At 39.6% G+C, this 17,946-nt stretch overlaps 1 protein-coding gene across 2 annotated transcripts in view; it reads right to left on the minus strand.

Annotated features, from left to right (window-relative positions):
- Positions 1-17,946, minus strand: part of CACNA2D3 (calcium voltage-gated channel auxiliary subunit alpha2delta 3) — an 889,368-nt gene that overhangs the window by 540,612 nt on the left and 330,810 nt on the right. For both annotated transcript variants that reach the window (XM_088022023.1, XM_028124497.2), the window contains exon 5: positions 4,276-4,438. In XM_088022023.1, the coding sequence (XP_087878149.1) occupies positions 4,276-4,438 (163 nt within the window). The remainder of the gene's footprint in view (positions 1-4,275; positions 4,439-17,946) is intronic.

Consider the following 17,946-nt stretch of genomic DNA (forward strand, 5'->3'; position numbering starts at 1 on the left):
ACCAGGTTGAACCAGCAGAGTCCCCTGCCCTCGGAAAACTCCAAGTGGAAAAGGAAAGGAGAAAAAAGCATTCAATGCACTTCTGAAACAAAGCAATGCTAGAACAAAGGAATAAACCAAAGTCACATAACAAAAGAGTGAATGAAAGAGGTTTCCTGAGCTGGCTTTTAAGAAGAGCATTTGGGTAAGCAGGAAAGGGGAGGCAGGGATAACAGAAATGGAGAGAAATGGGGTATGAGGGAGGAACGAGAAGGGTATACTGTGAATGAGAAGAGGGGCTCTCCTCTGGGTGCACAGAGGTGCATGTGGGAATAAAGGGGTAGGTTTCATCACACATATACAAACACGCATGCGTAGATATAGACACACACACACACACACACACACATAGGTACGTGTACATGTCCATGTATGCGTGTGTGTGTGAATTTTACACCACTTCAGCCCAGGAAGTACTTAAAACAGAATTCAGTTTTATCTGAATCCACTGGTGGACCATCGACAGTCCTCATACAAGCACATGCCCCATGCTTTCCTCATCGAGGCAGTGCAGTGGTCCACAGCTCCAGGGGCAGGGGCAGCTAGTCTTCACAGAAGTGTCACAGATGGATGGCAAGATGTCACAGGCTGCACTGAGCAGCCACTCAGCAAACATCTACTGAAGAGGTTTCATGAAGAAGCTGCTGCATCGGGCACCACAAGGACCCTAAGACACATCTAAGACTCTGGAGTGTGGCTCTTTGAATTCTCATGGTCAGTAGGCCGGCTGGCCCACGTGCCATGAACTCTGAAGCTCCAGCCTTTCGTAGTGCCTACGAGAAAGTCACCTCGAGTGGAGGAAAAGGCTGACCTGGCTGAACAGCCAGCCTGGTTGCAAGGCCCAGCCAAGGAGGCGAAAAGCAGACTACAGAAAACAGGCAGATTTTACCAGCTACATTCAGCTGTGACCAGAAGTTATGCCCAAGAGCACAGAGCACTGCAGCTCCTAGGCAAATATCATACCACTCTGCTATGTACCCACTCTGCTATGTACCCACTCTGCTACGTCCAAGCTGCCCAGAAAGCATACCCGGTATTGGTTTCCTTTGTTGGGGCAAGATTTCTAACCTGGGAATGGCACAGCCAGCCAGCGACCAAGCTCTGAGCACGTGTTCTGAGTACATGTCATCAATAACTAGATCTGAGCTGGTGGGCCCTCTTAACACGAAATACATTTCTGCGGCTTGAAAAGAAAAAAAAGACTGTTTGAGGCTGGTTTGAATTAGGTGGAATGGAGACAGGAATTTCCCTGAGGTCCCTTCCTCTCTCCCTTGGGCAGCTACTCACTGCTTGGCAGAAACAAGACACAGCCTAGCTGACCATGACCCCACAGCCTAGCTGAGGGAGCACCGAGTCTGGGTAGGGGCGGTAGGCAGGCCCAACAAGGGCTGCTGAGGCTGACTTTAAATATTATTACCCACCTCCATGGCTCAAGCAATCTATTAGGATTCTGCGAGCCTCATAGCCATGATTCTGCAGCCCATGTGACCAATAGCAGTGCTGGTCCCTTATGTGTTGCCGCCATCAAAAGGTACAATTATGCCTTTAAAGCTCAAGGTGCAGTTAAACCTCTATAATGGTGCTAATGGCTGGAGCAACCTTGAAGTAGCTGCCATATTTTAAAAGATCATTCTGAATTGTTTTATGTCTGAAACTGCTCCGTAAAACCTTGTTAATTTTTCATCTTCAGTTGAGAATACATTTAATGGGGAGAGGATGGCTTTCTTCCAGCCACACTGCACAGAAGGGGCTTTCCTTCCTCGGCTGACAGGATCATCCTGGAGGACTAGGGCAAACTGCACTGGACACGGTTGAGCTGAGACCTCTGAGGCTTGGGTCCTAAGGGATCTGCCCTAAGGAAGAGTCCAAAGTGAAGATTAGGTCACAGGATACAGTCCAGTCCAGAGCCCACGAGGGACAGTTCAGATTGACATCCCTCTCCTCTGAGAGAGAGAGAGAGAGAAAGACAAATATGTGGCTGCCCACATGAGCACATGGTCAGACTCCCTCCTTGGAGCTCCCACTGCCCCCACTGTCTATAACTGTGGCCAGCAGGTGACACACAAGGCTCTACTGGTCTCATTACCTATCTGTTCCCCCAAATAAACTGTGGCCCTCTTGAGAGAGGGTCTATGCCTGGTTCACCATGGGGTCCCCGATAACCATCAGAGCAGATAATGGATAGGATGCTGCCTCCTCTGAATTTTAAGGAAAGGTAACAGGTAAAACAGGAAGGGAGACATTAGGTATCCAGCCACAAAAGACAAGCACGAGAGTTTCAGGCAGTGAGTTGGGAATTCTTTAATCATTGACCAAGCTCTTGAAATGGTGACCTAGAATAACTCAGAAATGCAATGTGTTTTCCCGGTATTTCTTTCTTTTCTTTTTTTTTTTTTAAGATTTTATTTATTTATTTGAGAGAGAGAGAATGAGAGATAGAGAGCACGAGAGGGAAGAGGGTCAGAGGGAGAAGCAGACTCCCTGCCGAGCAGGGAGCCCGATGCGGGACTCGATCCCGGAACTCCAGGATCATGACCCGAGCCGAAGGCAGTCGCCCAACCAACTGAGCCACCCAGGCGCCCCTCTGGTATTTCCCAATAACAATGGCAGCTCAGATGCACTGTGACCAACTCTTGTTGCTAAGGCTGGGCACACATCACTCCATAGCCTTGCACTAACCCCAGAAGGAGGGGGTATACTTATCCCTCTCTTACAGAATGGGAAACAAAGTTACCTGGTCAGGATCACAGAGCCAACAAGGGGAAGAGTGGCACCCAAACCCAGAGCTCTTCTCTTGACCACTGCACTCTGGATATGATGCTTAAACTGAGTAGAGGGAGGAAACCAGGCCCCAATGGTTTTTCTGTTGTTGTTGTTGTTGTTGTTTGTATTTATTTTTTTTATTATGTTATGTTAGTCACCATACAGTACATCATTAGTTTTTGATGTAGTGATCCATGACTCATTGTTTTTGTATAACACCCAGTGCTCCATGCAATACGTGCCCTCCTTAATACCCATCACCGGGCTTAGCCATCCCCCCACCCCCCTCCCCTCTAAAACCCTCAGTTTGTTTCTTGGAGTCCATAGTCTCTCATGGTTCATCTCCCCCTCCGATTTCCCCCCCTTTATTTTTCCCTTCCTTTTCCTAATGTCCTCCATGCTATTCCTTACTATGACCTAATGTTTTTGAAACCTCAATGGCAGACAATGGGGAAGCATTTTACTTTGAAGATGCCTTGGCTTTCTGATTTATTTTGGGGAGGATGGCTCTTTGTTTACAAGCCTCCCAGGTCTGAAAAAGCGAACAAAATCCTACTCTCTGATGGTAAGGATAAGGAAGGCAACATCCTTCACTTAAACACATTATTAACATCATCTTGTGAGGTTTAACCCTCACAACCACCCCATGCAGTGGACACAATTATTATCCACATCCTAGATAGGCGGAAACTGCAGTCTAAAGAGACAAGGGGGTGCACCAAAGGGTATAGCCAGTAAGAGATGGAATGCGGGGCCAACCAGAGACAGTCTGAGGCCAGAGCCCCGTCCCTGGCCATGAGAATCCCAACTCTCACGGGCAGATGAGAATTTGGGAGGAAAGAACTGTAGAGTCTACGTGAAGGCTGGATTTGAGTGGATTCTACATTCAAGCCTGAAACAGGGGGCCCCATGGAGGTCCAACTTGCTTTGTACTCTAAGAAAAGACCACAACCGATTCTGCTGGAAACCAGGGGCAGGGGGGCTCCCGAACCCATAAAAGCATTATAAGGAATGGGAGAGAAGAGGGAAAGACTACAGCAGGGGTCAATAAACTACAGCCTGCAGGTCAAACCCAGCCATCTGTTTTGGTAGATAAAAAGTTGTATTGGCACACGGCCATAGCCACTGATTGATGTAGTGTCTAAGGCCGCTTTTGTGCCAGACCTGCAGAGCTGAAGAGTTGCAACAGAGATGCTATGGCCCACAAAGACTACATTAGTTAATAGCTGGCCCTTTACAGGAAAGGCTTGCCAGCCTCCGGATTACATGTTAGATTGCTTGATGCGAACACCAGCTGGGGCAGCAGCAAGCCAACTCCAGGTAGCACAGGCACACCTCCCCTACCCCCTGATGCTGACACACCCAGCTTGTAATTGTATTTTTCAAAACACACACTACTGAAAAGCACCCAGTGCCGTCCCTCACACTCCCCGCTCTCCACCCAATAGAAGGAGCGGCAGTGATGAGTCTTACCTTTGTTGTACATGTTCGTGGGCACTTGGACGTCACTCAGACTGATGTTCACAGGCAAATTATTAAAATGGTCATTTGGGGCTAAGATGAATTCCTTCCCCAGCTCCAAAAAATTCCCATCTTTGTCCCTTTCGTTTATCAGCACAGCATTGAAGTATTCATACTGAAAGAGAAAGTCAAAAAGCGTTACTTGTGGCTTGGGACAGGACGCGGTGAACTCAGACAGCCCTGGGCACACGCTGCGGGCCGTCCCCTGCATGCGTGGATCCTGCTTTAGTCATGCAATCTCCTTTAGTCTCCCCTGTCGTCTGTGGCTGCTTCTGCACAGGTGTGACAGCACTAGATAAAAAATTCTCAATGTCATTAAATATTCTTCGAAACCTTAATGTAAGGAGCTACACAGTACTTCCTTATATGCCTAGAGAAAACTGCCCTAAAGATATTTTTATTCTTTAAATTTTGAAGACAAACCCTGCCCTTATGCAGCCTACATTTAGGCTGAAGGGGACTGGAAGTCAACAAAAAAAAAGTTAAATCTATAATATGTCTCATAGCCATACTTGCTAGGGAAAATAGCAAAGCCGGGTAAGGTGGGGAGAGTGGCAGCAGAAGGGCTGTGTTTATATTCAGTGCTCAGGGCAGGTCTCAGTGCTGTGGGGACACTCATGCAGAGACTGAAGGACAGGAGGAACAAGTTGTGTGGGCATCTGGGGGGAAGCACCCCAGGCAGTGGAGACAACATAGGCAATGGGCCTTGGGTGGGAGCTTGCTGCCACGTGGCACAAATGGCTCTCATCATCATCCTAGTCATTGTCACTATCATCATCATCTAACATACACAGAATGCTTACTTTGTGCCAGACATTATTCTAAGTGCTTTCTTATTTATTTATTTATTTATTTATTTATTTATTTATTGGGAGGGAGGGGCAGGGGGAGAAGGAGAGAGAGAAACCTAAGCAGGCTCCATCCTCAGCACAGAGCCCAACACAGCACTTGACCTCACAACCCTGAGGTCATGACCTAAGCAGAAATCAAGAGTCAGATGCTTAAGCAACTGAGCCACCCAGGTGCCCCCTAAGTGCTTTTCATGTGCTCATTCAATTCTCCTAACAATTCTATGAGGTAGGTTTTGTGAGTATTCCCATGTCACCAATGAAGAAACTGAGGTAGAAAGAACTGATGTACCCTGTGAAAGATCACACAGCTGATGAGCAGAGCCAGAATTCAAACAAAGGCAGTCTACTTCCAGAGTCTGCGCTCTTATCTACTGAGCAGTATTCCAAGATGGCAAGTATGGTTGGAATTAGCAGACTGAGAATTTAAAACAACTATGATTAATATGCTCAAGGCACTAATAGAAAAAGTGGAAAACAAGTAAGAACAGATGGATAATATAAGCAGAGAGATGGATATTCTAAGAAAGAATCAAAAGGAAATGCAAGAAATCAAAAACACTGTAACAGAAATGAGGAATGCCTTTGATGGCTCATCAGCAGACTGGACACCGCCAAGGAGATAATGAGTGAGGCTGAAGATATGTCAAAAGACACTTTCCAATCTGAAAAGCAAAGAAAAAAAAGGGAACAGAACATTCAAGAACTGTGGTACAATTACAAAAAGTGTAACAGATATGTAATGGGATTACCAGAAGGAGAAGAAAGAAAGGGACAGAAGAAATATTTGAAGCAATAAAGGCTAAGAATTTTCCAAAATTAATGACAAACACCAAACCACAGATCCAAAAAGCTCAGAGACCATGAAGTACAGGAATATAAAGAAATGGACACCTAGGCATATAATATCAAACTGCAAAAAGAACAAAGACCAAAAGAAAATCTTGAAAAAGCCAGAGAGGGGGAGAAAATCTTAGAAGAACAAAGATAAAGATTACATCGTATTTCTCTTCAGAAACCACGTGAGCAAGAAGGCAGTGGAGGAGAATACTTAGTGTTCGGAGAAAAGGCCCACCAAACTAGAATTCTGTATCCAGCAAAATTGTCTTTCAAAAGTGAAAGAGATATAAATACCTTTTTAGACAAACATAATTTGAAGAAATTTCGGGGGAGTAGACTTGCCTTGCAAAAAATGTTACGAGTTCTTTAAGAAAACGAAAATGTTATAGGTCAGAAACTCTGATCTACATAAAGAAGACTATTGCAGTAGGAATAAATGAAAGTGAAATAAAATAATCATTTTTATCCTTTTTTAATTAGTTTCAGAGGTAGAATTTAATGATTCATCAGCTGCATATAACCCCCAGTGCTCATTACATCAAGTGCCCTCCTTAATTAATGTCCATCACCCAATAATCCCTTCCCCACCAACCTCTCCTCCAGCAATCCTGTTTATTTCCTAAAGTTCATGTCTCTTCTTGTTTGCCTCCCTCTCAATTTTCATCTTATTTTATTTTTCCTTCCCTATGTTCATCTGTTTTGTTTCTTAAATTCCACATATGAGTGAAATCATATGGTATTCTTTTTCTGATTGATTTATTTCGCTTAGCATAATACTGTCTAGTTCCATCCATGTCATTGCAAATGGCAGGATTTCATCCTTTTGATGGCTGAGTAATCCATTGTGTATATATATACTTCTTCTTTATCCATTCATCTGTCGATGGACATCTGGGTTCTTTCCATATTTTGGCTATTGTGGACATTGCTGCTATAAACTTTGGAGTGCATGTACCCCTTCGAATCACTATGTTTGTATCTTTTGGATAAATACCTAGTAGTACAATTGCTAGGTCATAGGGTAGCTCTTTTTTTTTAACTTTTTGAGGAACCTCCATACTATTTTCCAGAGTGGCTGCACCAGCTCGCATTCCCACAAACAGTGTAAGAGCATTCCCCTTTCTCCACGTCCTTATATCAGATAAACTAGATTTTAAACCAAAGACTGTAATAAGAGATGAAGAAGGACACTATATTATAATAAAAGGATCTATCCAACAAGAAGATCTAACAATTGTAAATATTTATGCCCCTAACTTGGGAGCAGCCAAATATATAAACCAATTAATAACAAAATTTAAGAAACACATTGATAATGATACAATAATAGTAGGGGACTTTAACACCCCACTCACAGCAATGGACAGATGATCTAAGCAGAAGATCAACAAGGAAATAAAGGCTTTGAATGACACAGTGGACCAGATGGAATTAAAGCACTTCATCCTAAAGCAACAGAATACACATTCTTCTTGAGTGCACATGGAACATTCTCCAGAATAGATCACATACTCAGTCACAAATCAGGTCTCAACCAGTACAAAAAGACTGAGATTATACCATGCATATTTTCAGACCACAATGCTTTAAAAGTTGAAATCAATCACAAGAGAAAATGTGGAAGAAACACAAATACGTGGAGGTTAAAGAGCATCCTATTAAGAATGAATGGGTCAACCAGGAAATTAAAGAAGAATTTTAAAAATTCATGGAAACAAATGAAAATGAAAACATAACTGTTCAAAACCTTTGGGATGCAGCAAAGATGGTCCTATGGGGGAAGTATATAGCAAACAGGCCCTTCTCAGGAAACAAGAAACATCTCAAATACACAATCTAACCTTACACCTAAAGGAGTTGGAAAAAGAACAGCAAATAAAGCTTAAATCTAGCAGAAGAGAAATAATAAAGATTAGAGCAGAAATCAATGATATAGAAATCATTTTCTTATTCTTAACTGACCTAACAGATAAGTTCATTCAAAATAATAATACAAATTGTTGGGTGATTATAGTTTACAGATAAGTGAAATGAATTACAGCAGTGTTGGAACAAGAATGAGGAACTTGGAATACTGTTAAAAGCTACCTAGTACCCATGAAGTGGTACAGGGCTATTTGAAAGTGGACTTGAATTAGTTGTAAATGTATATATTGTGAACTATGAGGCAACCACTAAAATAATACTCAAAGGAAGTATAATTCATATGCTAAGAAAGAAGAAAAAATTAATTCATGTAAGACGGTCAATTAAATCCAGAGAAGGCAAAAAAAGAGTAAAAGACAGACAGAAAGGAAGGAAGGAAGGAAGGAAGGAAGGAAGGAAGGAAGGAAGGAAGGAAGGAAGGAAGGAAGGAAGGAAAGAAGGAAGGGAGAGAGAGAGAGAGAGAGACAAGATCAACAAATAGAAAACAGGTACAAATATGGTAATATTAATCCAACTATATTGATAATCACTTTAAATGTGAATGGTCTAAATACACTAATTAAAAAGCAGAAACTGTAAGAGTAGATGAAAAAACAAGACCCTACTATATGTTTTCTACAAAGAACTCACTGTATATATAAAGAACAGATAGATTAGAAGAGACAGAGAAAGACATACCATGCTAACACTAATCTAAAGAAAGTCAGAGTAGACATATTAATTTCAGACAAAGCAGACTTCAAAGCAAGGAAATTTATTAGGGAAAAAGATGGGCATGACATAATGATAAAAGGGTCAGTTCTCCAGGAAGACATAACAACTCTTAACATGTATACACTAACAACAGAGTGTTAAAATATGTAAGGTAAAAACTGATAGAACTACAAAGAGAAATAAATGAATTCACTATTGTAGTTGAATACTTCAATACCCCTCTATCACTAATTGACAAATCCAGTAAGCAGAAAATTGGGGAAAATATAGTTAAACTGAATAGCCCCATCAATGAGATCTAATTGACATGTATAGAATACTTCATCCAATAACAATAGAATATACATTCTTCTTAAGCTCACATGGAACAAACAGCAATAGATCATGTTCTGGGTCATAAGGCATACTTTAACAAATTTGAAAAAAAAAAGTAGGAATCACACAATTTCTGTTTCTGTATTATACCGGAATTAAACTAGACAGCAATAACAGAAGGATAACTGGACAAATCCCAAGATATTTGGAGATCAAAGAACGTACTTCTAAATAACAACATAGGTCAAAACAGAACTCTTGAGAAATTATAAACTAAATAAAAATTAAAATACAACTTACTAAATCTGTGAGATGCAGCAAAAGCAGAGCTTAGAAGAAAGTTTATACATTGAACACATATATTAGAAAAGGAAAATAATTAATCATCTAAGCCTATACTTTAGAAAGCTAGAAAAAGAAGAGCAAATTAAATCCAAAATAACCAGAAGAAAAATAAAACTTTTATTTGCAGAGCAGAAGTCAATGAAATTGAAAACAGGAAATCAATAGAGAAAATGAATGAAACCAAAGTTGGTTATTGGAAAAGATTCCTTACAGTGAAAAGATATAAAGCAAAATCAGCCAAGAGACCACATGGGATAAAGTCCCCAGGAATCCAGATTCAGATTTCTAAGAGTTATCTTCTGGTGCAATCACATAAGATGCATTAATTCTTCCAGCAATGAACTGTGACAACACATGTGAAATGCTGCCCACCAGGAGGCTTGATAAAGACACAGTGCTAAGGACATTTATTGGGGGGTGGTCATGTGACAACACCAACGTAACCTCATTGAATTTATAGAATTCTACACCTAACAATTGCAGAGCACACATTCTTTTCCAGATCACACACTAGGCTACCAAACAAATCTCAATAAGTTTAAAATGATTGAAACCCACATAGTATGTTCTCTGATAACAATGGCTAATTTTAGATGTCAATATATGATAATGATATGAAAAATATCAATGATATCTAAGAAAAGATGGTATCCAGAAAAACCCCAAAGATTTGGAAATTAAACAGCACACTACTTCATAATACATGTGTCAAGGAAGAAAATGACATGAGAAATTAGAAATTATTGTGAAATGGATGGTAATGAAAAAAAAATCAATATTTGCCAGATGCAGCTAAAACCGAGTTTAGAGGGGGTGCCTGGGTGGCTCAGTCATTAAGCATCTGCCTTTGGCTCAGGTCATGATCCCAGGGTCCTGGAATCGAGCCTCGCTTTGGGCTCCCTACTCAGCAGGAAGCCTGCTTCTCCCTCTCCCACTCCCCCTGCTTGTGTTCCCTCTCTTGCTGTGTCTCTCTCTCTCTCTCTGTCAAATAAATAAATAAAATCTTAAAAATAAAAATAAAAATGAAACCTAGTTTAGAGAAAAATTTACAGATTTAAAAGCTTATAATAGAAAAGAAGAAAACTTTGAGATGAACAGTTTAAGATACTCCTGTAAGTAAGCAAACTGAGGGTTGCTGGAGTGGTGGGGGGGTGGGAGGGATGGGGTGGCTGGGTGATAGACATTGGGGAGGGTATGTGCTATGGTGAGTGCTGTGAATTGTGCAAGACTGTTGAATCACAGATCTGGACTTCTGAAACAAATAATGCAATATATGTTAAGAAAAAAAAGAAGAAGAAGATAGCAGGAGGGGAAAAATGAAGGGGAGTAAGTCGGAGGGGGAGACGAACCATGAGAGATGATGGACTCTGAGAAACAAACTGAGGGAGGGTTCTAGAGGGGAGGAGGGTGGGGGGTTGGGTTAGCCTAGTGATGGGTATTAAAGAGGGCATGTTCTGCGTGGAGCACTGGGTTTTATGCACAAACAGTGAATCATGGAACACTACATCAAAAACTAATGATGTACTGTATGGTGATTAAGATAACAATAAAAAATTTAAAGAAAAAAAAGATACTCCTGTAAAAAGATAGAAAAAGAAGAGGAAATGAAACTCAATGTTTAAAGAAGGAATAAAATAATAGAGATAAAAGCAGAAACCATAAAAATAGAAAAAAATAATGGGGAAAAAATCAATGATATCAAAATTTGGTCCTTTAAAATGACGAATGAAATTTTAAAACCCTAGCTAGATTGATGAAGAAAAATGTAAGAAAGTACAAAATACTAGTATCAGGAATAAAAGAAGAAACGGCATTATAGATCCTACAGATAATTAAAGGATAAGGAAATATTACAAACAACTTGATGCTAATATTTGATAACTTGAGTTAAAAGCCAATTCCTTGAAAAATAGAAACTACCAAAATGGACACAAGAAGAAATATAAAATATGACTGGCTCTATATATACAATAAAATTGACTTCACAATTACTAGCCATGCTAAAACAAAGAGCTCTAGGCTCAGATGCCTTAAATGATGAATTCTATCAAATATATAAGGAAAAAATAGAACTATCTTATAGGAACTCAGAAAATTAGAGAAGGGGCTATTTCCCAACTTATGTAATGAGGGTAACATAACTCTGAATCCAAATCAGACATGAAAATTTAAAAAATTATATTACAGGGACACCTGGGTGGCTCAGTCAGTTAAGTGTCTGCCTTCAGCTCAGGTCATGATCCCAGGGTCCTGGGATTGGGCCCTATGTCCAGCTCCCTGATCAGTGGGGAGTCTGCTTCTCCCTTTCTCTCTGCCCTTGCCCTCCACTCGTGTTCTCTCTCTCACTCTCTCTCTCTTTCTCAAACAAATGCAATCTTTAAAAATATATATGTTATACACCAATATCTCTCATTAACCTAGAGGCAAAAACGCTAATACAATATTGAATTAAATCCAACTATAATTAAAAGGACAATACATCATGACTAAATTATACTTATCCTAGGAATTCAAGGTTGGTTTATTTGAAAAATCAATGAACACAGTTCACCACATTAAAAGAATAAAGAAGGAAAAAAAATCACATTACCAAATCAATGCAGAAAAAACATTTGAAAGAACTGAACTTCTGTTCATCATAAAAGCTTATAGGAAATTTGACATAGCATATAATGTCCTCAATCTAATAAAGAGCACCTTACAAAAAACCTATAGCTAATATTATATTTATTATGAAACACTGAATATTTTTTCCCTAAGATCAAGAACAAGGCAAGGATGGGTTACTAATTCTATGCAACGTTGTACTGGTGGTCCTGGCAATTGGAGTAAGATGAATGAATGAATGAATGAATGAATGAATGAATGCTTTAGGAATTGGAAAGGAAAAAACTGTCTTCATTTGCAGACAATATGATTGTCTATATTGGAAAACCCTAAGGAATCCACATAATCTACTACAACTAGTGAGTTTAGCAAGGTCACAGGATATAAGATCAACATACAAAAATCAACTGTATTTCAATAGATTAACAGAGAACAATTGGAAATTGAAATTGAAAGAACAATAACATTTGCAATAGTATAAAAAACATAAAATACTTAAGTATAAATTTTTAAAATTATGTGTGATACCTGTATACTAAAACCTACAAAATATTGTGAGAAATTGTAAAAGGTTTACATAGATGAAAAGAAATGCCTTATTTAAGAATTAGAGAACCAATTCTTCCCAAATTGATCTAAAAATTCAACGAAATCCCAATCAAAATCTCAGTGGGCTTTTTCTAGGAGGTGCCAGGTTAATTATAAATTTTATATAGAAACGAAAGGGATCTAGAATTTCAAAAACAATTTTGAAAAAGAAGAAAAAAGTCCAAGGAGTCGCATTTCCTGATTTTAAGTCTTACTATAAATGTAATTAATCAAAACAGTGCAGTATTGGCATTAGAATAGACAAACAGATCAATGGAGCACAGAGAGTCCAGAAATAAAGCCATACACATAGAGTAAACTGAGCTTCAGTAAAGGTGTCTACATAATTAAATGGGTAAAATATTTTCAACAAATTTTGCTGGAACAAATGACTAACCATATGAAAACAACATCCTTACCCCTAATTCACAACACAGACATATTAATTCAAGATGGATGAGAGTTCGATGTAAAAGCTAAACCTGTAATACTTCTCAAAAAAAAAATGATAAATATCTTTGTAGCCTTCAGGTAGGCAATGATTTCTTAGGACATACAAAGCACTTATAATTTTAAAAAATTGATAATTTAGACTTTAAAAAACTCAAAAATCTTAATCATTAAACACTATTATTAAAGCAAATAGAAAACCCATTATTGAGGAAAAACAATTCATAGTACACATCTGACAAATGACTTATACACAGAATATGTAAAGAACTCCTATAACTCAAAACATCAACGAAAATAGAAGGCAATTGGGGCACCTGGGTAGCTCAGTCTGTTAAATGTCTGACTCTTGATTTCTGTTCAGGCCATGATCTCAGGGTTGTGAGATCAAGCCCCATGTTGGGCTCCACGCTGAGCATGGAGCCTGCTTAAGATTCTCTCTCTCCCCCTTCCACTGCCCCTCCCCCCTCCTCTCTCTCTCTCCCCTTCTCTAAAAAAAAAAAAGGGGGGGGGAGAAAATATAAGGCAAAAGATTGAACACCTTCCAAAGGAAGGTATTTGATGACTAATACGCAAGCCAAAGAATGTTCAACATGATTAGTCATCAGGGAAATGCAAACTAAAACTCCAACCAGATGCAATTTTACGTTCACTAGCATAACTAACATTAAAATTTCTGAAAATACCAAATGTTTGCAAGAATGTGGAGTAAGTAGAAATCCTATACATTACTCAAGGAAATATAAAAAACTTTGGAAAACCATTTTGCCATTTCTTGTAAAGTTAAACATGTATCTACCCTATGATCCAATAATTCCACCCTTAGGTATCTATCCAATGGAAACATAGCCACAAAATGAATGGAAGCCCCATTCATAATAGCCAAAAACTAGAAGCCAAGTGTCCATCAACAGATGAAAGGATAAATAAATCTGTGATATATTTATATAGTGGATTATTACTCAGGAACAAACTACTGATACACTCAAAATATGGATGGATTTCACAAACATTTTGAGTGAAACAAGCCAGAAACAAAAAAATGAACATATTGTGATCCCATTTATATGAAGTTCTAAACAAGCAAAATTATTATTCAATAGTGAGAGCAATCACGGGTTGCTTCTCTGAGGGGAGGGGGGGATCCATTTCAAAGAGACTTAAGAGAACATTCTAGGTTGCTAGAAATGTTCTATTATCTTGATGAGGTACGGGTTACTCAGGTACATTCATTTGTCAGTACTCATTGAATTGTTCACTAAAGAACTGTGCATTTTACTACATAAAAATTTGTTTCAATAAAAAAAATTTAAGTCACAAAAGACTTCAATGTTTTTAAATTATTGAATCAAAAACTTCACAGAAACAAAACTCAGTTTAATAAATTCCACCCACACTTTTTTAAAACATAATTTATTACAATATGGCACCCCAAAACAAAAGAAATCACATCTTTCTGCTGAAACATGAACCAAGGGAACGCCCTACTAGGCAGAGACACCTTGACCAGCCCATGAACTGGTCAAGGGGGGGACGGCCCCTTCTTCTGAAAGGCTCTGCTTTGCAGGAACACATCACTGGGGATTCTTCCCACAGCTCCACGTTAACTGAAGTCTCAACCTTCCACAGACCCAAGTGCTTCACATAATATTATGATGCTTGTAAAAATGGAAGCCTTCAATCCCATTGTTTCATTATAACTGAATGCTAAATTAATACACAAAGCCTCAGCCAGCTTGGTGAAGGCCAGTACAATCACGGTTCACCTATGGGCTCTCTGGAGGCAACTTCTAAACTGCCATTTAATTGAATAATTCTCACAGACCAGAATGCAAATGACGGAAGGATGAAAGCTCAGGCAGGATTGCGCTCAAGGATGCTCAGTATTCACCACGGATGACTGGGAGTTCTGTGCCTCCTCCCCAAATCCATTTGTCCATTCTGTATTGATTTTGAAAAGGCTGACTCAGTGCAAACAAGAAGAATCATTTCTTGGTCCTTGGAATTCATTGCTATAATGATGGGGCTCAGTGGCTTTGTCTATATGATCAAGGAAAAGATATATTACTCCATCTCAGTATTTCTGAATCCCTGTCACCCATGGGGTCAGAGTAAATTAATTCTTTTGTGAGTAAATCTGATAAGCTACTAAGTGTGACGGGGCACAAAGGACACTACACCAGGGGACAAAATGTGGCAAAATATACCAGGGGCAAAATGGCAGGTGCACTGTTGCCCAGAACCTAGCATGCAGGAGCTCAGAATGCAGTGATCCAATGAGTAAGTGTCTAAAAGTGAGTCAATAAGGCAGGGATAGGCGCAGGCATGCTTTTTTATGTAAAGGGTCAGATGGTAAGTATTTTAGGCTTTGTGAGCTATGGAGTCTTTACCACATCTCAACTTTGCTGTTGTAACATGACAGTGGCCACAGACAATACATAAAAGAATGAGCCCGGCTGTGCTCCATTCAAACTTTATTTACCAAAACTTTACACAATTACAAAAAAGATCTGGCCTGCGGGCTGTAGTCTGCCAACCCCTGCAGTAGGGTGTTATGAGATTTTCGAAAGAAAAAAATAAAATTTTCCATAGTAAATAAATAAAAATAAGATTTTCGAAATACAAAATTTCTGGCTGGAATAAATCAAGTGTTTCTCTCACAAAATTTTGGAGCACAGTATTGAAGAAGAACAAAGTTGGAGGACTGACGCTGCCCAACTTCAAGGCTTTCTATAAAACAACAGTAATCAAGACAGCACAGTGTTGGCGAAAGAACAGACAAACAGATCAATAGAACAGATTAGAGAGCCCAGAAATAGACCCACATAAATACAGTCAACTGATCTTTGACAAAGGAGCAAATAGAGTCTCTTCAACAAATAGTGCTGGAATAACTGGATATCCACGTGCAAAAAAAATCAATCTATACACAGATCTTCTACCCTTCACAAAAATTACCTCAAAATGGATTAGAGACCTAAATATAAAATGCAAAACTACAAAACTCCTAGAAGGTAACTCAGGAGAAAACTAGGTGACACTGGGTTTGATGATGCTTTTTTAGGTACAACGTCAAAGACACGATCCATGAAAAAAATAATTGATAAACTGGACCTCATTAAAATTAAAAACTTTTGCTCTGTGAAAGACAACGTCAATATGATGAGAAGACAAAGCACAGGAGGGAAGAAACATTTGCAAAAGACACATGTAATAAAGGACTGTTATCCAAAATATACCAAAAACTCTTTAAAACTCAACAATAAGAAAACTAACAACTGGATTTAAAAAATGGGATAAATACCTTAACGACACCTCCACATAAGATATATACAGATGGCAAGAAAGCATGTGGAAAGATGCTCTACATCATATGTCATCAGAGAAATGCAAAAGAAAACAACGAGATACCACAAATGCCTAGTAGAGTGGCCAGAATGCAGAACCTCGACAACACCAAATGCTGACAAGGATGTGAAGCAGCAGACACCCTCTAACGTTACTGATGGGAACGCAAAATGCAAGAGCCACTGTGCAAGACAGTTTGGTGGTTTGGTTTTTTGTTTTACAAAACTAAACATACTCTTACCGTGTGATCCAACAACCCTGCTCTTTGGCATTTACCCGAAAGAAATGACAACTTATATCCACATAAAACCTGCACATGGATGTTTATAGCAGCTTGATTCATAATTGCCAAAACTTGGAAACAACCAAGACGTCCTTCGGTTGGTGAACAATTAAACTGTGATATGTCCAAACAACGGAATATTATTCAGCACTAAGAAGAAATGAGCTATCGAGCCATGAAAAGACCAGAAGGAACCTCAGTGCAGATTACAGAGTGAAAGAAGCCAATCTGAGAAGGCTAATTACTGTATAAGTCCAACCATATGACATACTGGAAAAGGCAAAACTCTGGAGGTGGTAAAGAGATAAATGGTTGCCAAAGATAGGGGCGAGAGGGATGGATAAGTAGAGCATGGAGGTTTCTAAAGACACCAGAAGTGGTCTATAGGATATTATAATGATAACTGCATATCATTATACATGTGTCCAAACCCAGAGAATGAAAGGCACCAAGAGTGAGCCCTAAGATAAACTACGGGCTCTGGGTGATTAGGTGTCCCTGAAGGTTCATCGTTGGTAAAAGGCGCCATCCTGATGGCAGATGCTGGTAGCACAGGAGACTATGCACATAAGGAATGAGTGCAAAATCTCTGTACTTTCCTCTCAATTTTACATAAACCTAAAACTGCTCTAAAAATTTTTTTTTCAAACAAGTTTTTGAGTATCATCTCCCTCTATATGTATAACTCATGTGCACTACCTACCAACTATTACAGTAGCATGTGCACATTATCAAACAAACTACAAAAATAATAATAAAAGCAAATAGGAATCTACACAGCAGCATTTCCAAATTATGACCTGTGCAACATAAAGCCACTCCATGGATTATTCGTAAGGGATCTTTTTTTAATGTGGGCCGTGGTGAGCAAAGTTTGGGAAACATCAAAGTTTGGGGTTTAAGGAAGGGCAAAGAGATTTCTTCATTTTGGGACTTCTCAGGGCCTTTAACTCATTCTGAGAGTATACTACATGCACTTTGAATATCTGGGGTGAGAGGTGTCATAGGCACCAGTCCTCAAATACAGCTGATCAGGGACGTGTCCTTCTCAGCATTTACCAGGGGGACCCTTTATAAGTCCTCGTGTGATGTTTTCTTAATACAGCTCCACCTCCCCATGGGACTACTTCTGCAACCACAGGAACCTGTGTTTGCTTACCACTGTATCCCCAGCACCTAGCACCTGTAGGCTGAATAACAGCTCAAATGGCCAAGATCAAAATCCATGTGGTCACCAGGTGTTCCACTAGAGGTACATTCCTAACACTCGTCTTAGCACTTAGCTCTTCCAGGCCATGTGGTTCCAGGGAATGTCCTCAGTAGGTTAGGACGATCACACTGTAAGCAGTGTCTCCCATG

This window comes from Eumetopias jubatus, unplaced genomic scaffold (genome assembly GCF_037043125.1).
Source record: "Eumetopias jubatus isolate StellerSeaLion01/CBP00866 unplaced genomic scaffold, mEumJub1_p1.0 scaffold_1, whole genome shotgun sequence".
In the NCBI taxonomy this organism is placed as follows: Eukaryota; Metazoa; Chordata; class Mammalia; order Carnivora; family Otariidae; genus Eumetopias; species Eumetopias jubatus.